Genomic DNA, 24,071 nt, shown 5'->3' on the forward strand with positions numbered 1-24,071 from the left:
GAGCTGGAAAAGGCCTGAAGTAATAAAATATTTTTTCACAAAAAAAGCTAACAATTATTCTGCGATCTTCAAATGCCTGTTTGAAAGGTCCATTGCTATCCCTCAAATCCACGTCATACCCCCTAACTTCAAAGGGCACTCTACTGTATTTGTATGAGTAGTAGACCCCAGTCAAGGAGAGGCTTTGTGCGTTACAAATACCTAGTAAAACATTGCCTACTACCTGATGGCAGGAGCAGGGCCTAAATTAAGCTACGGGGTGTAATAAATATGAAGGAAGTAGTGAAGGTTAACTAGTAGATAGCTGTGAACTTCAGTTTGCAATTTGTAAGATTTGGTCTTTTGGATTTAAGAGATCTGAAAGGAGGTAGATGTACAGCTGCAAACCCTTACTGACTGCAGTGGGACTATTCATGAGTAAATGTACAGCATCAGATCCTTCCTGAAGAGCTTTTCAGAAGCAGGTCAGGGTAACAGCTTGTGGTACTAAAGGACCTCACTAAAGCTCTTTCCGCAACTCACTCACCACAAGTAGCTCTTGCAGTCATTGAAGACTGTAACTGTTTTCTTAATTAGATGAGTGTTTAAGCCTTAGGTCTTGTCCAAATTCCCAATTAAGCATTCTGGTTCCTTAAAGTTTTGCAGCTTGGTGTAAATCTGATGTGCCTCCAGTATCTTTATTCAAGTTACTCTGGGTCCCAACCACAGGAACCAGGTCTCTAATCTAGCTCAGCATTTTTTACTTTGATTTTCAATTCAGCCCTGCAAGGGATGAGCCCTCAGGCCAAGATCCAACGAAGTTCTTAAGTTTGTGAGTACTGTTTATTTTAAATGGGACTATGTTTGTGCCTTCAGTTAAGTAGATTGCTAAATACTCAAGTTGTACCCCTATCCCACCTTTACACAGGTAAGTCCTTAAACTTGCATAATGTTCAGCTAGGGATGAGCTGCTCCCTACAAAAGTTATAGATAGTGCTTTTCTTCCTGAAGGATCACTACATGGTTAGTATAAACAACTGGTAGTGTCTAAGATATCAACAAATTTATTTGAGTATAAACTTTCATGGGCTACAGCCCACTTCATCGGATGCATAGAATGGAACATATAGTGAGGAGATATATATACATACAGAGAACTTGAAAAGGTGGGAGTTGCCCTACCCACTCTAAGAGGTTAATTAAGATGAGCTATTGTCAGCAGGAGGAAAAAAAACTTGTGTAGTAATAGCCCATTTATGACAGTTTGACAGGGTGTGAGGATACTTTAACACAGGGAAATAGATTTAATGTGTGTAATGGCTCAGTCATTCCCAGTCTCTATTGAAGATTAAGTTGATAGAATCTAGTTTGCATATTAATTCAAGGTCAGCAGTTTCTCCTTGGAGTCTGTTTTTGAAGATTTTCTGTTGCAAAATTGCCACCTTTAAATCTGTTACTGCGTAGCCAGAGAAGCTGAAGTGTTTTCCTACTGGTTCCTGAATGTTATGATTCCTGATGTCCAATTTTGTGTCCATTTATTCTTTTGCAAAGAGACTGGTTTGGCCAATGTACATGGCAGAGGGGCATTGCTGGCACATCACATTGGTAGAAGTGCAGGTGAACGAGCTCCTGACGGTGTGGTTGATGTGATTAGGTCCTATGATGGTGTTACTCGAATAGATATGTGGACAGGGGGCATCAGGCTTTGTTGCAAGGATAGGTTCCTGGGTTAGTGTGTTTGTTCCATGGTGTGTGGTTGCTGGTGAGTATTTGCTTCAGCTTGGGGGACTGTCTGTAAGCTAGGACCAGTCTCTGTCTCAAGATCTGTGAGAGTGAGGAATCATCTTTCAGGATAGGCTGTAGGTCTTTGATGTGCTGGAGAGGTTTTAGTTGGGGGCTGAAGGTGATGGCTACCCTCCTCTTAAGCCCTGAGCCATCTCCCTTATGGAACATTTATTTGTAGACTGATTTCTAGATAATTCTAAAAACACTGTGAGAAAAGTGAACTAGCTTAAATCTTCAGACATTACTGTACAAATCTCATTGTTTTTAAAGGCATCAGTTGTTTAAACACTGCAGCTATCTTATAGTAAATGAAACCAATAATTTGCCACTTAACAACACTAGCAGTTTTCTTTCATGCCTGTATTACTCTACATGTAGCAGGCTGTAGGTGCTGGTGTTCTCTGTCCCCAGCCAGTACAGGGCCATGGCTTCTCTCTGGCTTTGAAGCTGGAGAGAACCCATGGCCCCATGCCTGCTGGGGACAGAAATCTAGGGCTACAGACTTCATTCAATGTTGAAGTAAGAATAAATATTTGGACCAGCAGTTTAAGAATGTTTTACTTTTTTTTAAAATAAACTATTTTGTAAACTCAATTTTTCTTAGAGGTAGATGAAAGAGTAATTGCTGAATAATTAATACTTTTTACATATAAAATTACCCTTTACCTTATTGATTCATATATCAGGTAATGTTTTTTGTATTTAATGTACAAATACAAAACAAGCCTTGAAAAATTGTTTGCACTCACCCACTCTTTTGAAAAGATGAATGTGCTACTGGCCACAACAGTTGGGGACCACTGCACTTGCAGCTTGCTCTCAGACTGCCAGGAAGATGGGGGGGGGGGAGAAAGGGTCTCTGACTTCAAGCTAGACTCACACACAGCAATTCCTAGGGATCAAAGTTTGTTACCTTCATGGCAATGGTGGGTGAGCAGGATACTAAACGGTGTCATTAACCCTCTAAAGGAAAAAAAACTTTTTTTTTAAACAATATTTTATTAGGAAAAAAGTCACTACAAGATACTAAAGAAACTTCTATACATACCATACACTTCTTTGGTCAGAGTGAGACCTACATTAATTGTGATATTCATGTTGTATCAAAGGAAATGTTTGCATAAATAGAGGATATTCAAGTTACATGTTAGTGAATGACAAGCAACAACATAGTCTGTTAGTCTTTAGAGGGAGGTTACAGATTTTATATAACACCAGATTAATCAGAAGAGTGCAGGTGGAAGGCCACTTCCAAAGAGTAATCTCCAAGAATGTGGTATTTTCCATTGTGAAGGAGTAGCTGGGGCAGCGCTGTTCTGCTGGTTAAAGAACAATACATTTACAAATTTTGGATTTACATTCAGTACAGATGGCAAGTCTGCTTTTCCCATTTCCCTGGGGGGGATATTTAGTAACAGAACTGTACTAGACTGCAGCATTTTACATACCTGTAAAACAAACAGGAGCATAACTCCATCCCACCACAGTAATGTTCTTTTCAAGCATGAAATGTCAGACTGTGAAATCTGGTCTTAGAATATCATCAGGGTTGGAGGGGAGCCTCAGGAGGTCATCTAGTTGAACTCCCTGCTTAATGCAGGACCAATCCCCAGCTAGATTTTTGTCCCCAATCCCTAAATGGTCACCTAAAGGATTTAACTCTCAACCCTGGTTTGGTGTGCTTTTACCCTACACTATACAGATTTCTCAAGGGAGACCAACATTTCTCAAACTGAGGGCCCTGAACCAAAAGGGAGTTTCAGGGGCATTGCAAGGTTAGTTGTGGGGGAGGTCATGATATTGCCACCCTTACTACTTTGCTGCCTTCAGAACTAGGCAGCCAGAGAGCAGCAGCTTTTGGCTGGGTGCCCAACTCTGAAGGCAGTGCCCCAGCCAGCAGCCATGCAGATGCAAGGGTGTCAATCCCATACCATGCCACCCTTACTTTTGTAGTGCTGCTGCTGCTGCTGCCCCAGCTCTGAAGGCAGTACTGCCAACAGCTGTATTGCTGCCACCCCCTCCCTCCCCCACAACTCCTTTATGGGTTAGGACCCCTATAATTACAACATTGTGAAGTTTCAAATTGAAACAGCTGCAATTATAACACTTAACAATTTTTTAAATTCTATGGCCATGAAATTGACCAAACTGGATGATGAATTTGGTAGGGCCCTATATATTGGGTTTGAGTTTGCTTCCACTAAACCTTGGAAGAAAAAAACACCTATTCTGGCATGCAACCGCAACTGACAAGTTTGTCAAGTTCACAAAGGGGAAGGAATCTAATTTTGAGCTACTGCAATGAAAACAGTAAGAGCTAAAAACAAAAACTTAAGCTGAAAGAGTACTTACTTCACTTTTAACTAACTGGAGCCATTCATTAAGGTAGTTAACGAGAGCCAGTGCATCAGGGATGTTGTCCCCCTCTGAGCAGAATTTCAACAGAACTGCCATTTGAATTCCATTTGAACAACTGGAACAGACATTGGTCAGATTTTCAATTGGCACAAAACTCCCCCCCTGTGATTAATTTATCAGTTTTTAGTCTTAGACATAAAAAGAAGCAGTCCACTGATTTAAAAAAATCCAGGTTTTTTGTTTGCCCTCTGAAAGCCAACAAACTGGTCTTAACTTTTTGGGGGGCACAAATCCTGTGTTGTGGGAGTACTGCTTATGAACTGCTACACAGCTACTTTGCTATTTTGGTAATGCTACTTGGGCATTCATACAGATTCCTTTGATATTGCCCCTGAATCTCTTCATGTACTACAAACGCTGAAAAGTGGACCGGTTATATGCACATTGCAAAACCAGTGCCTCCACACTATGGAAGAAGGTAGGACTTGAATATGGGCAGCTAAATCAGGGAATAGCTGCTGGAACCAGATAAATATAGGTGGGGATAATTTACTGAAGATAAAAGGAAGGGCATAGAAAGGAAATCAAGAGGGACAGAATAAGATAAGGAAGAGGATCAGATCTGGCTAATTAAGGAAAGGCTGATGGGAGTATAACTACTGAGTTAACAAATACGCATTCTTGGGATGGATGTAGCTTGATATTGGGGACCAGGATAGAGCTCCATCTGATATAAGCCTGAGGGGGAAAATAGAAAACTTCTAATTATAATCCAGTTTGGAAGCTGCCTCTCAATATTTAGCCTAGGAGTTTCACTGCAGTTTCAAAATGAACAAAGGTATGCCTCATGCCTGCAGAGGGAAAACACCCACCATACTGGGAGCTTGTACTGAAGTATTAGTAATTCAGACAGCAATCATTTCTAATGAGTGATTCATTACAAATACAATAAGTATTTCCAGCCTGGAATTACACTGTTTTCTAACCCAAGTTTTATTGTAACAAAATGTTTCAGAACTGGCAGACAGTGACCTTCTAGTCATGGGGTAGAAGAACAACTATCTTACTTTCTTTAACACCATAAAGGAAGAATGAGATACTCAATGAAATGTGTATTTGAACAACTGAAGACACTGTTCAAATAAATATTTCCCATTTGAAATGGCAAATTTAAAGAGATATGAAAGTTGATCCTAAATCAATAAATTAAATTCACCTTTTCCCCATCCCCAAAAAAAGAAAAACACAAAAACAAATAGCTTAAACCCAATTCAAGTTTCAGGATTGAGAAGGTCATTAAAAATAATAGCCTGATAAAAGCAGAGACACTGAATCTTCAGCCTAAGCTTTGTGAAGCATGTGATTACAGAGTATGTGGTGCATAAAATGTCAGACTGTCTTTGAAAGGCAGCAAGGTGTACACAGACCTGTAAACTGGAAGTCAACAAGTTTGGATGCTAGGCCCAGCTCTCCCACTGACTTGCTGCGTGAACTAGGTCAAATCACATACCCTCTCGATACCCATTTCCTTTCTCATCTCCTCCCTTGTGGCATCAAATTTAGATCGTAAGCTTTAAGGCAGGGATTGTCTCTTTTACTTTGTGTTTATTCAGCACCTAGTGAAATAAGGTCTAAATCTTGATAGGTGCTTCTCTGTGCTTCCATGATCCACATAATACATTCATCAATGAACAGGCCAAGATTTTTAACCCTCATCAAGGCTAAAGTTCAGATGGGCTGAAAGGCAACATTTGCTAAGAAAGTAGTAAATTCTTGTACTTGGCACAAAATAATTTAAGACACTTCATTGCAAAAGTTGTTAAGCTTACCATGCTGAGCGAGTTATATGGTCAAATTCTTGAAACTCAGACTTGCTTTTAGCATCTTTTACCCAAATGCATTTTTTGTTTTAAAAAACTGTCTGCTGGCCCTGAAGCCAAAGACTCAAAAATATCAAGTTTTAGGATTTTATTCTCTAAAGACAGCATATCATTGGGAATGTTTTCGATCATCATGAAAGCAAGTATCTTTACAGAAGCTGTTTAGCTCAACCTGTCTCTCTGTTATGGACCAAACTCAAACAAGTCAAGTTTTTTGGATCTTATTTTGATATAATTTCTGCATTAATTTGGCGCTTAAATACGTTAAAGTATGTATGGTAGAAGACTGGTCTTAATTATCAAATAGGCAAGTGTTTCAGTTATGATCTTGATTGCTGCCTTCCTCCTTCTCCCCTCCAGCCCCCTCAAAAAGATATGAAAGGCAGACTGTTAGCTACTGTGCTGCAGCTCTATTTTGCTAGCGTTTTTATACATCATGTAAATCTTCTCTCAATCATGGGTTTGTTCTGGGGATGACCATCTCCTGTTCTACTCCTACAGGTTTTTCTGAAGAATACCATTACTAATATACACAGCATCCCACGAAAAGACAATGGTCATTTTTCATGGGATCTGACTAAACAGGCAAAAGTAGATTGTAGCTGGGTAATAAAAACAGGGACTTCTAACATCTTACTATGGTTCCCTTTAACATCAGCCAGCTCACCCACCTCTCACTGAATAATAATGTTGTGATGCCACCTCCAGGAATACGTAGTACCATGTCTGTATCATTTACTCCTGGGTAAGCAGCGACTTTTTCCATCTCTTTCCAGTTTAGCCTTTGCATTAGCTCTCCAGCTGTTTTTTGAATAGCAGGTGAGAGTAAGTATCGTAGTGGCGTACTGGAATAAATCATAAAATGCAAGAATACTGTAAATAGTAATATAGGTTACTTGTGTGAAAGGTAACTAATCTTCTAAGGCCTCAACCTGGTAATGAAAGAGAACAGGAATTGCTTTCTTCCATAAGTCAAACCCACAGGCTAATCTGAGGTTGCAAAAGATAAGCTGATCAGCAATCTGCAACATACAATGGCACATTTTGGAAGTAAATATTCTTCTAGTGATTGCTCATGTCAATTCCAATCAGGTGTGTGCAAGCCGCATGCTCAGCAGCCAGAAAATTTTTCCCCCAACAGTATCCTTTGGGTCAGCCTGGGTGCCCACCTTCATGGCCGTCTATATAGGTAGGTGCCAACCTGCCACCCCCTCAGTTCCTTCTTGCCAGCTACTCTGACAGTGTTAGGCAAGTGGGTATTGAAATGGACATGAGCAACATCTCAAAGAGAAGATAGGAGAAGGTTAGTAAATGTTTTTTCTTGTTCAAGTGATTGCTCATGTCAATTCCAATCAGGTGATTCCCAAGCTTACACTTTAGAGGCAGGGTTGGCACTTAAATGTTCACTGACCAACTCTACCCCTGCATCATCTCTGACCTGCTGGGTAATTGCACTCAGCACTTGCCTGCCCCAGTTTCTTTAAATCAGACTCCCTGATTAACCTGCTTCAAAACATGTATCCCCTTTGGGGGGGTCTGATTTATTAAGTCTTTCCACAAAGTAACTCATTGTTGTGCCACTTTCACCCCACTATAGGTCCATTTAAGAGTCCCAATCAGCTCTTGCCCTTGTTCAGAAGACAGGTTCTGCTCAGTCACCTTCTTAGACCTGGCATTGTAAGGTAGCCAATCCCTCTGTCTCTCCCAAAACTCAGAGCCCCTTGCTCTCCTCATGGAACAGGATATATACATCAAACAAACAGTCCTAGTTTCTCCCCTTGTGGCAGGAGCCCCATACTCTCCTCTTGGAGCTGGGTAATTCAGGCAGTTATTACAGCACTCCTTAGGTCAGGAGTCCTCGGCTTTCCTCAACCAGCTTCTCCTTCAGCTGGCTCCTTCTCCTCAATTAGTTCTTCAACTCAGAAGGTTCAACAGGCCAGTCTTTTCCTGCTGCTGTCTCCCTGCTATGAGGGAGGAGGCAGCAGTTGGGTAAGACTATAGCAACCTTGACCCACCCACTCTGTAAAATCTCCAGGCCCCAGGCTCTTAAAGACAGTGACAGGACTTCCTCCCAAACACCCCTCATTCCCTCACACGCTTCCTCTCTATCTGTATCTCTTCAGCCTTTTTTCTCAATTATACACAGATATAGAACCTTTCACAATTTTAGAGGGCCACACTATGATGGGATGGGCTGAACCCATAGCACCTAGTACCCTTAAGGGGCAGACTACCCCCATCATACTGATAAATATTTATAGACCTCAAGACTCTTGAGACACTTAAGTCTTGTTTAACTGAAATAACAGTAGGTCTTCTGCAAAAACAGTGATGTCACATTTTTAATCGTAGATTGTGATGCCCTCAATCCCTGAAAAATGCTTATTTTTAAGAGAATTAACATTACCCTGGATTATTTGTAAGCTTAACATTGCAATGTCCTGCTAATGTAAAACAGCAGAAGCTTAAACTGATCAAAAGTTAACAGTAACTGAGGATTAATCTGAGTCATCTATTATCCAAGCTGTAATGTGAAAAAAAAAATACAGCCACGAGAAAATGAGATGCAAACTAAAATTCAGTTTTAACTATAACCTAAAAGCATCCCTTTACAGTTCTAATTCATACATATTAAATAAGGTGGGCAGTTAATTTCAGTTAATGCCTTCAATTAACTGAAAGCAAAATTAACCCATTAATTTCTTTAATGTGTTCATCGCATACCTGTGGATGGGGCAGGAGGCATCAGTAGTGGGGGGGCTGAAGCATCATCTGCAGCTTCCCAGGCAGCAGCTGGGCCTGGAGCAGCCCCAGCCCCACGCCTCAAGAGGGGACTGAAGCCCTGAGTCCTGCACTGCGCTGAAACCCCGGGGGGGGGGGGAGCAGCTTGAAGCCTGGGGCTGAAGCCCCACACCATAAGGGGGGCTAAAGCCCATAGCAGGGCTGAAACCCCGAACCCCTAGCCCTGACCCTATATTTGAAAATATAGAAAACCCCAAAATTATTTAAATGGTATTCTAATATTGTTTAACAGTTTGAGTGCAACTGTGATTAATATCACGATTAATTTTTTTAATCACTTGACAGCCCTAATAAGTTTGCACAACATGTACACACAGAGCTAAGCAAAAGGACCCATATCAACTGTACTTAAAATAATAGAACCTATGCTAAATGGAAAACATGTCAGTTAACTTTATGGAAAAGAACAGAAATATTACATTCCTTAAAGCATGCATATGAACATACCCATGAAGCTGCTGATCATCACACTGATATGCATGGCTGCTTGATAGAAGAATGACTTTGGCACATCTACTGCTTTTCACCCAAGAAAGCAGTGTTTGACAGAATGACCTATATTTGTTCTTTATATCAAGATGGAGGAGAAAAAGCAGAATGATAGATTAGGTATTTAAGAAATGACAAAGCTACAATTGTTATGGTTTGTAATGCTTTTAATGTTTCGGGATGATGCAAGATCATTCATTTAACTAAAACTAGATTTTCCTTATGCTTGTTAAGTCTTTATTTTAGAATACAGTTTTTAAATGGAAGGTTAAGGATGGAACCAAGCTTAACTACACTGCTTATGATTATGAATCAAGTCAACATTTACCAGCTATTTTCATACACTAGTATCTAAAAGCCTCATCCACCTCCTAGTGGTAAATCTTGTGACATTAAACCCCATATTCTTCATAGAAATATGGTTATGGTATGAATATGGTATAACTAAGATCTTACATGAGTCATCTTGCATAAAGCACATCATTGGAAAGGTTATGATTTACTGAATGTGATTTTCCAATTTGTATGCATGTATAATTTCTGTATCTAAAGTTTTTGTTACATAGGAAAATTGACTATTACAACTGTGTGTGTATTTGGGAGACAACCAGCCATCACAGTCTTGATGGGCCACTAGGAAGAAACAATAAGACCATGAAGATGCTAATTTCTCTCCTTCCTGAGAAGCATTCTGGGACATAGCTGTGACACTACCAGGTCAAGTGGTACTGTCACCTGATAGAAAAAAGCACCTTGGACGCTGCTGGCTCTTTTCCTCTGTACGAGGATGGGGATCAAACAAAGGTTTCCTGTCTTAGGTAAACCCCTTTTAAGGCTAGGGAGGAGGTTACTCTAGACACTCCTCCATTTCCTACCCCAGAAGAAAGACTACTAAAAGTACATATGTCACAGGCCCAAAGACTCCCTCCTTCAAAGGGTCCCATGGGAAGGAAAATCAGCATTGCATATTCATTGTATATTACTAACTGTGTTGCAAGCATTGCAGGGCATTTTGGGAAGGATCAAATGTGTGAGTGTGGAATGAAAGATTCCTTTGGAGGCTGCAAGAGGCCAAAGAGGGAAGAAGGAAGAGAGCAGAATGGGTTAACTCAACACTGTAGCTAGCAAGCTCAGTCCAACAAGACAACGCTGGTCCCAGTCCAAGATCACAGCGCTAGACAAAAAGTCTGCAGCGATGTTTATCTTTCACCCAGCCACAGGAAAAGAAAAAGTCCACTGAACCAGGGCTGCAGAGATGGAAAACACAGGTGAGATGACTGGGTGGGGAGGGGGGAGGCAGGTGGGGGGTGGCGGAATGCAGAGCTTAGCATCCCTCAAGCCACTGTGTTTTGGGAAAGTGGAAAAAAAAACACCACAGAAAGCCGGTTTGGACTGGTACAAAAAGCATCAGGAACGGCGGTCGCAGAACGGAACACCCCCAAAAACCCCTCCTGAGAGCTGGAGCAATTTGGAAATCAACAGTGGACCTTAACCAATCTAGGCCCATCTGCCCTTCCCCCATCATCATCTAACATTACACCCAGGCCTGGCCAGCCTTGGGTAGAGCATGAGAGAGTATAAAAGTGGGCTAGGGCTTGGGCCACTAACGCTTTCTTCCTTCCTCTGAGTGACATGGGGAGCCCTCATCACTTTCTGCTATTATTTTATCAATAAAGCTTTATAACTCAAACACTTAGTGTGCTCTGTCATCTCCTCCCTAAAAATTCTGCAGCCTCAGCCTAATCACCTGACACCCCAGGCAGACTGGTAACATAACTCTGTCACTCATGAAGGGACAAAAGAACTAACTTGAGGGGAAAGGCAGGGCTGAGTCCTAACTGAGAAGGGTCCAGTCTGTAAGAATAAATAACTGGAACTGTAAGCTAGATAAACTCTACTAATAGCTTAAAATTCCATTTAGGGTGCGAAATTATTTATTGAAACCAGTCTCTTTAAGATGTTAAGCTTAGTATGGGCGTTTAATTTGCTCAGTAATCTGCTTTGTTTGGTTTGCTGTCCCTTACAATCACTTAAAAGCTGCCTTTTATAGTTGTTAAATGTGTTTATTATTAAACGCAGTTTGTGCAATTTTTAAGGGGGGGTAGGGCAAAAAGCTGTGCACCTCTCTCTTCACACTGAGGGAGAGGGTGCTGTGCAGATTTTTCTATACAGCACAAGACAGTATTATTTTGAGTTTATTCCACAAAGGGGTGTGCATGTGAGTGCTGGGTGAATCCTCTCACACAAAGCTGACTTCCATCTGTCTGCAGCTGGGTGTAGCCCTACCTATGTGTGTGTGCTGCAAGAAACCAGAGAGCCTAATTCACCAAACGGAGAGGGAATCCAGGATGGTAGAGCAGGAGCGGCTCAGTGAAACCCCATTACATAAAGTGGCATCCCAAAAGGGGGTCCAACCCATCATAAATCTACTACAGCTAGACTGTAAATTTTGAAGGTTTTTAATAACCCATACACTTCAACTTGCCAAAAATTGTGCTCAGTTACTCTGGTATGGTAAATGCTGGCATTAATGGCAATCACTTTCTCTACATAGCAAGTATACAACAATATGAATTTCTCATTTCACATTATAGCCTCAGTTCTGAGGTAGATGAAGAATCCTGAGAAACAGCTCAATCATTTTGACAGCAGAAATAAATTTATTTTAGAGATAAACAGCACAAGTATGCACTAATTACAAGTAAGGCTGCAAGTTTGTCACAGAGGTCACTGATTCTGGGACTTTCCAGGACTTCTGCAGCAGCCGGTGCAGCTGGCCTGGAGGCCGCCTGAGCAGCTCAGGCAATCCCAGAGCCAGCTGCACCACCCCCTGCTGGGGCAGTCTCGGGCCACCACACCCACCAGCAGCAGGAGTTTGGGTGTTGGAGGAGGGCTCAGGGCTGGGGCACAGGAGGGGGTGAGGGCTCTGGGCAGTCCTTAACTTGAGGGGTGCTCCCTGAAAGCGATGACAGCCCTCAGCTCCTAGGTGGAGGTAAGGCCAGGGGACTGCACGCTACCTCTCTAGCTCCCATTCGCTGCAGTTCCCGGCCAATGGGCGCTGCGGAGCCGGTGCTCAGGGCAGAGGCAGCACACAGAGCTGCCTGGCCATGCCTCTGCTTAAGAGCAGAAGGAGGAAGATGTTGCTGCTTCCAGGGAGGCACAGAGCCAAGTAGGGCGCCTGCCAGCACCCTCCTGCCTTGCAGATTTAGTCAGGGGGTATATAGTACAAATAATGGATGGGTCACAGGCCACGAATTATTGTTTCCTGCCCATGGCCTGTCTGATTTTTACTAAAAATACCCGTCACTAAAATGTAGCCTTAATTATAAGGAGATATTTTCCAAAAATAAATGGATTAAATACTGCCACTATCCAAGTGACAATAACTAAATAATATACATCATGCACCTATCGTATGATTAAGTCCAATTTGTGTTTTCTCAGCAGTCCACAACCAGAGTTTAATTCAAACAGTAGATAAACCATTAGGTAATTAATGGCAATTTTCAACTGTATTTGTTAAGCATCTTACTAGTTACAACAGTTTAGAAAGATTTTGATTCCAGCTTATTTCCCATTATTTTATATATTTGCTGGATAGAAGCCTTGCCAGAAACAATTTTTAGAGTTGTTTTAAAGAAGTGATTTTCTGTACTGGAAACTTTCTCCAGCTGGAGTTACTTTTGGGTTTATTTCATAAGATGGTTAACATGAATCTTGACTGCTAAAGAATTTGGATATGAACATTTTTCTTATTCAGCTTTCAACAGATTCAGTGGGAACAACCAATAACATACATACCCTTACAAACGGTGATCTGATCTGGAGAACCACAAGCTTCTTAGAAGGTAAAGAATATACTGCAAAAAACAACGAAAAGTTGTGTAAAGAGAAAACAAGTGCATAATGTAGAGTTAGACATCTTCAGATTAATATGATTTATAACAGTGGATACAAAAGGATATTCTAAATCAAAATTAATGTAAATCAGATTTGATTTAAATTAGACTTTGAAATAGAAAAAGGTATTTAAAATCATGATAATCATTGCTAAGGCCTAACTTTAGTATAATTATTTAAACTAAATAAAAATATTCAATAATTTATTAAAATAAATTCAATACGTTTGGCGCTGAAGTTTTAAAGAAAATCAAACCACTGAACTGGTGGAAGTTACTAGCTAAGCATTTGGAACCAGAGTTTGGTGAAATGGTAAGAGAGCTTTTGACACCAGCAGCCTCTTCCAAGGGGCAAAGCTGCAGGAAGGATTCATAGGTTGTCTTCAATAGATTGTTGCCTGGAAGAATAATTTTCTCATGAATCCTGTGATTCACATCATTCAGATGAAGGATGTGGGTGTTTTTTCCTTGCAGACCTGTATTCAATTCATTTAGTTTCCCTTAATATGTTGGTGATATAAGCACATCTTCCTTTGGTCACACAGAAAGCTAAATTTATCCTTTTTGCAGTCTATTGCACAGATACACAGCTCTCTGTTTAAAAAAAAAAAAAAATCATCCAAGTACTTTTCCTCTTGACATTAATGATTCCTAATGATTTTTAATGATTTAAAGAGGGGATAGAATATAAGACTGAGAATAAATTATTGCCCTTATATAAATCTATGGTATGCCCACATCTCGAATACTGTGTACAGATGTGGTCTCCTCATCTCGAAAAAGATATACTGGCACTAGAAAAGGTTCAGAAAAGTGCAAGTAAAATGATGATGAGTTTGGAATGGGTCCCATATGAGGAGAGATTAAAGAGGCTAGGCCTCTTCAGCTTGGAAAAGAGGACACAAGGGGGGATATGATAGAGGTATATAAAATCATGAGTGATGTAGAGAAAGTGGATAAGGAAACATTATTTACTTGTTCCCATAATACAAGAACTAGGAGTCACCAAATGAAATTAATAGGCACCAGGTTTAAAACAAATACAAGGAAGTTCTTCACGCAACACACAGTCAACTTGTAGAACTCTTTACCTGAGGAGGTTGTGAAGGCTAGGACTATAACAGCCTTTAAAAGAAAACTGGATGGGTAAGGAATGGTGTCCCTAGTCTCTGTTTGTCAGAGGATGGAGACAGATGACAGGAGAGAGAGATCACTTGATCACTGCCTGTTAGGTTCTTAGGTTCTTATGACAGCCAAAGAGCTTCACTGTAGAATAAGACCGCATCATAATCAGACCCTATTTCTTCACCAAGTTTTGCAAACAGACGTGCAAAGAGACTGAGTCTTGATGTAGTTCATAAGAACGGCTGTACTGGGTCAGACCGAAGGTCCACCTAGCCCAGTATCCTGTCTTCTGACAGTGGCCAATGCCAGGTGCCCCAGAGGGAGTGAACCTAACAGGAAATGGTCAAGTGATCTCTCTTCTTCATAACAAAGGAGATCAGCTGCAAAACATCACATAGCTCTGGACTCAGAGTTGTAGATACCACTTGTTCTCTGAGACTGCTGCAATGACTCCATACAGCAGACGGTGTAACTTTATCAAGGCATGCAGACCTGCTGTGTTTTCTGCCATAGACAAAGCTCCATCTGTGCAAAAGCCCACACTTTAATCACACAGTATTTTTGTCTTACATGTAGCCCCACAGGACACTTGAACATTCCTTGTGCCATCTCATGATTGGAAAGAGGGAGACAGAACACAGTGACTTAGAGAATTGCACCTTCCCATGTGTATTTCACTAAAATCAAGAAATGTGCATCACAGCCCTCAGTGCTCACATCACTTGAAGAGCAAAAGCATCCATGTTTTTCAGATGCTTGACCAGTGTGTTTTCCTGATCTGCTGCTATCACCTCAATCCTTCACTTCACTGTGTTGTTGGAGAGTGGTATGGCTTTGAGTTTATTTGTAGTTTCCCAACATATGTTCACCATATTGATTGCAGTTGGGAAAAATCCAAACTACCCCATTTTGTGAGGCTTCTTGGACTGAGAGATATGGTAATTCACCTCAAATGGTGCTTTCTGAGCTTGCTCAGAGACGGACATGGCTCTCTTGAATTGCACTTGCTGATGCAAAAGTTCTTTTTTCCAGCACTAGGAAAGTTACCTTCGTTTTATTATATGCTCTTAGTGAAGAGTTTCCAAGTGTAATTTAACTTTATTAGGTGTCATGCTTTCACTAGATAACACTGTGTACCATAGCAGACATTTTGGCCTTTCTTTGTTCTTGACCAAAATTCTGGTGAAGCTATAATCAAATCAAAGAAAGCCACATCATATTTGCAAGCACATTTCTTGAATTCCTGTTTTTTGTTCATAACAGCAACACCAGAGTCACTGCTTGAGGCTGAGGCAGGTGTTCAGTGTAAAAATGAGTCCATTGTGCCTCTTATGACAAATCAAAGAGGAATTCACTGTTAAGCAAAGGAAGCCAGGACGTAAGAAGGCCCTGCGTGGTGATCCTAGGGCAATAGAGAAACAGTGACTTACAATGATTCTTTATTGAGTGCCAATGGAGTACTCAGGTTGCCATAAAGGAAGATATGGGCCCTACCGTATGGACTTTACAAGCCACTGCAGAATCCTATCACAGGAAAGGCTAGCATAGACTCCCACCAGCTCATGCACAGAGGACCTCTGTTGATAAGGCTGCTGCCCACAGGTAAGGATCTTCTGCATTCAGATCCCTGAGCTGGATGCTTGCATAGCTGGATGATGCAAATGGCCCAATTGTCATCTGCACAGCCAACCTATCTGTATCTGCTCCACAAACACCAGGAGGCTGTTTTGATCTACCAAATGGCAGCCTCCACATAACATGACCTCACAAGCACCATATGTTGAAGGTCATGCCATGAGGAGGCTGCCATTTTGTAGCTAAGTGACAGCGTCCTGGTGCAGCATTCGTGGACCAGGTATGGAAACACTGGGGGCAGACAGCATGGCCAACTGGACCCATAACTCATCTGCTGATGGTGCGACTCCATTTTGGGGTGCAATCCATGGTTTGGAAACCATTGCTTTTATGAGTGGGAAGATGTTAGTGATGGTTGCTGCAGAGACTAATTACAGAGAAACGTGCTTCAAACATGATTGAAGAGGAACAAATGTTACTCAAAAAGGCTCTTAAACCACTTACTGAAGTGGAACTGTGGGATATGGATGCAGTTTTTAGCAATCCTGTCCACAGAAATAAATCATAGCGCATATCCTTCAAAGCTGCCAAAGACAAGGAACTATCCAAAGCAAAAGAAAGCACTGATGTCAACAGTAATGTGAAGACTGTCTGCAACTGCTACATTTTTAAAGAAAATCATTTTGTCCTGCAGTATGTGGGTGTTTCAAGAATCCAAAGCTGCTGCTAACAAAAAAAAAAAATATTCCCAGACCTGTATTGCTACTTTAAGTAGTGCACTGGTGGTTGCAGTGACTTCAGCACCACTCAGTATTACAGTAAGCAAGTGGGGCACAAGGCTGCCATTTTATCACAAAGACTCATGTAGGAGTGCTTGAGTGAAAGGCAGTGTAGCTGAGTGATTACCTGCTCCTGCTCTGCGGGGCTTGAAACAGCCCAGGACAGGGCTGTGGCTGGGGCAAGAAGCCTGGGCTGATTGAGAAAGTATCTATTGGGTGTCTGGGAAGTGGGCGGGCAAAGCCCGCCCACTGCTAAAGGATCCCCCCCAGTCTAAGGGGAGGACCCACAGGACCACAGAACCCACTGAGTTCGGGGGACAACTAATAGAAGAACAGGGACAGGAGTGAGGTCAAAGGGTCATAAGAAGGGAACCTGACGGGGATGATTGAAGAAAGTAGGCTCAGCTGTGGCCATGCTCCAATCAGGCTCAGCTGGCCCCTATAAAAGGCTGTGAGCCAGAGGCCCAGGCAGTCTCCCTCTGCCTGTAGAGGGAGAAGGGCCTGGCTGCAGGGAGCTAGACACAGGGTATCTGAGTGAGCAGTGCTGGGGAAAGGCAGAGAAGCAAGGGAGCTCCTGCCTGGAAAGCCCCAGGCTGTGGCCTAGCATAAGGCCAAGAGGTACCTGGGGTTGCAGCAGGAAGCCCAAGGGATAGGCAAAGGCAGCAGGTCCAAACCCTTTTGCCTATGATGAGTGGTTGATACTGCTGTCTGCCCCAGTGAATTGGGGCTAGATGGAGACTGGGCTGTAGCCAAAACTGAGGCAAAGCGGTAATAGTGGGTTGGGGGTTCACCTGGGAGGAGAGACCCAGATTGGTGGGGGACAGCCAGGGCGCAGCACCCCAATTAAAAGGGCCACGAGGTCCAGGGAGGGACACAGGGGCCAAGAGGACAGGCGGATCACCAGCCTGCAGAGGGTGCTCCTGGCTGGAAAAGAGCTAATTCCCAGGAGTCACCAGCAGGAGGCACCGAAGGGGTGACTCTGCATGTCTACAGGCAGGTTTCCAACATATACATGACAGATCATGCATATGCTGCATAGTTATCACTACAAGTGGCTGTTGGTTTCACAATTAATTCCAAAATCCATAACAAATTCCTAGTGCAGCTGATAAAGTACAAGTTACCCATGGTACCACAATCTGTTTGAATGTGATGGAACAATGCATATGTGCCACGCAAAAAGCAAACTAATGTGCATTCTTCATGTTGTTCCTCACCCAGCACCTGAAAATGTGACCAGTACCTTTTGCCAGTAGAGGCCTTTCAGAATAGCAATCAGAGATGGTTTTGCTAATATATAAGCTCTTGACAAACCAGAAACCATTAATACCTGATGAGATTTGGCTTAACACTTCATTATGAGGTTACAGAGAAAATTCTTGACCTATGACTAAGTCCACCTTGTGTTTGACACATATGCAGATAAATCAATTAAAAATATTTCCAGACAGAGAAGGCTCCAAGGTATTGCACCTATCCAGTACATAAATCATCTCCAACATCAGGCTGAATAAGCTATCATCTCATATTCAAACAAAGGATGAGTTAACTGCATGCCTTGCAGTTATAAACGCTCCAGCAGGCAAAGAATTGCTCAAAAAATCATTATACGGTGTAGTGAAACTGCTGTCTGGCACTGTTCTGAGGCTTTTCTTTATAGTTCCCATGAGGAAGCTGACACTAAAATTTATCTTGCACGCCAGCAGTGCCACAAAAAGAGATGCTATTAAACTATGGATTTTTGCACAAAACAAATGTTCTCTCTGAGAGAGACTGCCCAACTATTCCACAAAATTCTGGTTTTTTTGTGCCTGCTGCTAGGGAACAGAATTCTTCTATATTCCTCAGAGATATATCTTTCTCTCGGACCATTAAAAGCTGCCACACTGTCAGGTTCCCACTCTTTCAGGATGTGACACTACTTGAAGCTTGGCTGGAAAAACCACTTTATCTTACTGGAAGGCATTTAATTCAGCTTCTGAAGAACTCCTTCTTCCTTCTGTAGGTTCTCAGAACAGCTGAGAGAGTCACTGATGAGGTCAAACACACTGGACGTGTTCATATGCCACATTTACCATTTGAAGACCAAAATTACTTAATGTTGGTCTTCAAATGGGGGATGTTTTCCAAGAAGCAGACAAACGGAGAAAAATTGCCACCAACAAGGACTGCATTTATACCTGCTAACAATTTTCCCTCTTGATAAGTAATGGAATGGCTCTGGGATGATCAAGCGCATCCACAACTTATCCTCTCCTATTGGGCCTAGACAAGCCTTATAGGATGGATTGAATGTACCAGATGTGTGAGAAATACTATGCACACTTGATCTATCCTTTAACTACGCAAATGCTTGTCTGCAAAGGTCAGATGCTCATCATCTTGCAAAGGTTTGGCCAGCAGCCTGCTTTGTACAGAGGTGTGGAAGTGTCATGCTGATACTTGTCTGCATCACAATATACCCATCGGTGGAGAGAGACAACACTGATGAGGACTTGGATGAAAGTTTTCAGTCCTTCATGTCAAGGCTAACTTCCTTAGAATTATCACTGAGCAATATATTTTTAGGTTAACATTGCTACCTCACCTGATAAACCTGCAGACCTAGTGATAAGTCATAAGAGTTCTTGTACAGCTCCTCATTTAAAGTGGTTCACTTAAGCAAATTAAGAATGGGAATGTGGCTATTTTGGTCTGGAAAGTGGATTGGAACAGTAATTTAGCTAAATAAAAAGGCACATACTATATCATTTCAACAATGTAGTTTTCTGTTTCAGCACAAGCTAGCTTTAAAAGGAAACTACAATCCCAATCCTACAGTGAACATAACATTGGTGTACCCCCTTCACCCACATGGAGCTCCATTTCCACTGGAGTCTCTCTGTTTAGGGCCCCAAACATGCAATGAACAACTGAACATTTGAGACATAGTTTTGGAACACTAGAAATACACTTTTAGTACATACCTTCAGCATTTATACTCAACTCTGTTGAGTTTTCTTCTGCTGTTGCATATGGATTATTCCCAACCATTGGCACCAAGCAATCAGTATAGAAGTAACCAACTTTAGGCATGTCAAGGGTAAAAATAACTAGATCTACCGCCAGTTGGCCAACATTCCCAACTGATACAGCTGGCTGAAAGAACAGAAGATTCTTAGCATTAAAACAACACATTTGTGTTCTATATCCTGAATTACAGTAAAAAAAAATTGAATTCAGAAATGAAGTTATCTGAATTCTTCTCCTAATTAGACTAATCACAAACACTGAAGAGTAAGCCCTTGCCATTAGATTTTTAAAAAAAGCTAATTTGTGAACAGCTTTACTAATGCAAACTTTAGTTTAGATCCTGCAACCACTTATACTTAACTTCACATCTGAGAATAGTCCCATTTCAATATAAAATTAAGCATGTTGATAAGTGTTTACAAATTTGAGGCATTAATTTTTTGCTAGACAGATCATGAAAATATTATTTAAGACCTAATAAAGAAATGATTAACACCTTGTGACATCTATTGGCTATTTTGATATTACAGTTTTTATACATTCAATTGTGACTTCTGAGATGACACAACCATGTGTAGTAGTCAAATTAATAAAATAAAACACAACAACTTAAATATTTAAGTGTATGCTCAAATTACTACCCTCTTACCCAATATTTTTAAAATGGGATATGAAAAGCTGAAGCTTCCTTTTACATATTGGAAGGCAGGTATCTTCCATATTTCATTCCTATGCTAATAGATCAGTACTGCATTACAAGATGTGCACTACTGAAAAAAAACAACATACTGCCTCTATTACCCATAAAGATTAGCCTTAGCATGGCAAACAATGAACAATGGTTTTGCTAGTAGAAAAAAAAGCTTAATTAAGAAAACTACACCAAGCTCAGCTATGGATGGCTTTGGAAATTGTATGTGGCACTCCCGAAAGCGACAGGATTTTGAATATATAGCACCTACCATGGCCCCCATCCTGCAAACAGGTACACGGTGCTTAACATGACTCGCATCCCTACAGTTAAGCCCGTGTACTGTGCGCAGGAGGGGGAGAAGGGGTAACCAGCGACACCCTCCTCCCCCCAGGTTACTACAGAGTCACGGCACAGCCGATTGTTACCCAGCTCAGCGGGGGCAGCCGACAGCGAGCGAGCGCGGCGGCCGGGTCACTTCTCGGCCGCCTCCCCAGACACCCGCCGCCGGGCAGCGAGAGCCAACGCGGCGCGTCCGCTGGAACCCGGGGCTCGGCCACGCCGGTCTGCATCACCCGCTTGCCCCGGGGATGGGTGGGGCGGAGTTTCCCTTCCCGGGACCACGCGCGGATAGGGAGGCCCCGGCGCTGGAACCTGCTAGAGCCGCGAGGCGCTCGGCCTTGGCTGGGACACGGGAAAGCGGGTGGGGTGGGGGAGCTTGTTACCAGCAGGAGCGTGAAGCCTTCGAAGTCCGGAGGAGCGGAACTGCCGCAGGGTACAAACATCGCGCCGGGAGGGACCGGTGCTGTGCGTGTGCGTGTGCGTGTGCGTGTGCGTCCGTCCTCCGGCGGGGCCCTTCCGCTTCGCGGCGCATTTGCCTGACGTCTGGGCGAGGCAGAGAGAGGAGTTAGGCGCCCTCTGTAATCGCCTGTCCCGCCCCCCGTAGGGCTCCTGCAAATGCGTGTGGGTGTGGGAAACTGCTCTCTCTGGGAACGTGCTACTGAGGGTGTGCTCCAGGCTCACACAAACTGAGCATGCTCAGTAACATCTGCTGAAGCCACTGCCCTTCACCCTGCCTTTAGGAGACATAAGGTTCTGCTGACGGCTTTTCAGAGAGATTAAAAAGGGGCCAAGGGGGCAAATAGGTGGAGGGGGTGGCCATGGTCTGCTCAAGGAGAGCAGCTGGGGGCAGGGTTAGGACAGGGGATGAGGGGCGAAATCAGGGATGGGGGGAAGGAACCAGAGTTAAGCTTAGGGGCAGGGCAGCCTGGGGTTGGGGCAATTTGCCGCAGGGGCCCCCCCATGAGAGTTTTTGGCGGGTCTTCTGCAGCAGGTCCTTCAGTGCCACCGAACACACACAGATCAAGTGGTGATGGACCCACTGCCAAAGACCCGAAGCTGCTTCTGCTCCCGGTCTTCGGCGGCAATTCAGCAGCAAGGGTTCCTTCCGCTCCAGGTCTTTGGCGGCAGTTCGGCGGCGGGTCCTTCACTCGCACTGAGACCCGCAGCCAAAATGCCCTGAAGACCCGAAGTGGAAGGACCTCCACCGCCGAAAACCCCAGACTCCCTGAATTCTCTGGGCAGCCGTGTCAAGGGGTGAGGCGTTGCCAGAGCGTGACAGATGGCAAACCCCGGCACATGCAGGGACAGAAGGGTTAACAGTTACCCCGGTGGTCTGAGACCCCAGTGTGTGGCAAAAAAACGGGGGTGGGGGAAGCCAAGGGACTTTTTTATTTCCCCTCTCACAGGGCTGGTCCAGACTGGGGGGGAGGGAAATCGATCTTAGATACGCAACTTCAGCTACGTGAATAACGTAGCTGAAGTCGAATATCTAAGATCAGATTACTCACCTGTCCAGATGGCGCAGGATCGTTGTTCGCGGCTCTCCGTGTCGATTCCGGAACTCCGTGGGGGTTGATGGAGTTCCAGAATCGATATAAGCGCGCTCGGGGATCGATATATCGCGTCTAGATTAGATGCGATATATCGATCCCCGAGCAATCGATTTTAACCCGCCGATACGGCGGGTAGTCTGGATGTACCCACAGACAACATCTCTCAGCAGGGGCTTCCCAGGGCTGGGTTCTTAAAGGCACTGGCATTCCAATGCCTAGTCTCTACAGCTCCTCTTTGATGTAACCTACTGAGGTGCTGCAGCAGGAAACTTAAATCAGTGAAATCCGGCCTTCCTTACACCCTCGCCCCCAAGGTCTGTACACTTCACCAAATTTCCCAATACCCGCTCCAGTGGTCAATTAGTTACAGTAACTCCTCACTTATAGTCATCCTGGTTAATTTGTTTCATATAATATCAGGGTTGGAAGGAGTGGGGGGGGGTGTGTTGATGGATTGCATGTGGCTCTTGCGAGTTCTGAGGAGGGCAGTCGAGCAGGACATGGGTGGGGGTTGACGTGAGGACAGGCTGTTTTGGGAGGCACAGCTTTCCCTACCCAGCCCCCAATACAATTTTGCAACCCTGATGTGCAGGGCCGGCTTTAGGAAGTGCAGAGCCCGATTCAAACAGTTTATATGGGGCCCCAGCAGGGATGACTAAAAAAAAACGTGAAAAAACACGTGGGGTTTGTACTCACTGGGTGGCGCTCCGAGTCTTTGGCAGCACTTTGGCGGTGGGTCCTTCGCTTGTTCTGGGTCCTTCAGTGCCACCGAAGATCTGGAGCGAGTAAAGGACCCGCCTCCGAAGACTCGTCTGGTGAGTAGAAGCCCCACATGTTTTTTTAATGTGTTTTTTTTTGTCTTCCCTGCTGGGGCCCTGTCGAAACTGTTCAAATTGGGCCTCGCACTTCCTAAAGTCGGCCATGCCTTCACTCGCTCCAGGTCTTCGGCAGCGCTGAAGGACCCGCCACCAAAGTGCTGCCAAAGACCCGGTAGGGAACCAGTTAAGATTTTGGCAGCTCATAACGAGTGGGGTCCTGCAGGGATCAGTTCTGAATAAATTTCTGTTCAATATCTTCATCAATTATTTAGATAATGGCATAGAGAGTACACTTATAAAGTTTGTGGGTGATACCAAGCCGGGAGGGGTTGGAAGTGCTGTGGAGGATATGGTTAACATTCAAAATAATCTGGACAAACTGGAGAAATGGTCTGAAGTAAATAGGATGATATTCAATACGGAGAAATGCAAAGTACTCCATTTAGGAGGGAACAATCAGTTGCACACATACAAAATAGGAAATGACTTCCTAGGAAGACGTACTGTGGAAAGGGATCTGGGGTTAATAGTGGGACACAAGCTAAATATGAGTCAACAGTGTAACACTGCTGCTGCAAAAAAGGGAACATAATTCTGGGATATATTAGCAGGAGTGTCACAAACAAGAAATGAGAAATAATTGTTCTGCTCTATTCTATGCTGATTAGGCCTCAACTGAAGTATTGGGTCCATTTCTGGGCACCACGTTTCAGGAAAGATGTGGACAAACTGGAGAAAGTCCAGAGAAGAGCAACAAAAATGATTAAAGGTCTAGACAACATGACCTATGAGGGAAGCCTGAAACGTGATAATCGTTTTCAAGTACATCAAAGGTTGTTACAAGGAGGAGGGAGAAGAATTGTTCTCCTTAGCCTCTGAGGATAGGATAAGACGCAATGGGCTTAAATTGCAGCCAGGGAGGTTTTGGACATTAGGAAAAACTTCCTGTCAGCGTGGTTAAGCACTGGAATAAATTGCCTAGGG

The 24,071-nt window shown here is 43.2% G+C and overlaps 1 protein-coding gene across 3 annotated transcripts; it reads right to left on the bottom strand.

Annotated features, from left to right (window-relative positions):
- Positions 1 to 1,839: 1,839 nt before the first annotated feature.
- Positions 1,840 to 21,340, bottom strand: PSMG2 (proteasome assembly chaperone 2). Of its 3 annotated transcripts, none has more exons than XM_030552713.1 (7): positions 21,100 to 21,332; positions 19,638 to 19,809; positions 13,095 to 13,153; positions 9,252 to 9,370; positions 6,674 to 6,847; positions 4,117 to 4,237; positions 1,840 to 3,080 (listed from the first exon to the last, which is right to left on the bottom strand). In XM_030552713.1, the coding sequence occupies exons 1-7, from the start codon at positions 21,157 to 21,159 to the stop codon at positions 2,988 to 2,990; spliced, it is 798 nt and encodes a 265-aa protein (XP_030408573.1). In that variant the 5' UTR covers positions 21,160 to 21,332; the 3' UTR covers positions 1,840 to 2,987. The 3 variants fall into 3 exon arrangements, with proteins under 3 accessions (XP_030408573.1, XP_030408575.1, XP_030408574.1); XM_030552715.1 differs by having other exon boundaries at positions 1,841 to 3,083; positions 21,100 to 21,331; XM_030552714.1 differs by lacking the exons at positions 1,840 to 3,080; positions 4,117 to 4,237 and adding an exon at positions 4,244 to 4,860 and having other exon boundaries at positions 21,100 to 21,340.
- Between the last annotated feature and the right edge of the window lie 2,731 nt (positions 21,341 to 24,071).

The sequence above is a fragment of the Gopherus evgoodei genome, chromosome 2 (assembly GCF_007399415.2).
Source record: "Gopherus evgoodei ecotype Sinaloan lineage chromosome 2, rGopEvg1_v1.p, whole genome shotgun sequence".
NCBI classification, from domain to species: domain Eukaryota; kingdom Metazoa; phylum Chordata; order Testudines; family Testudinidae; genus Gopherus; species Gopherus evgoodei.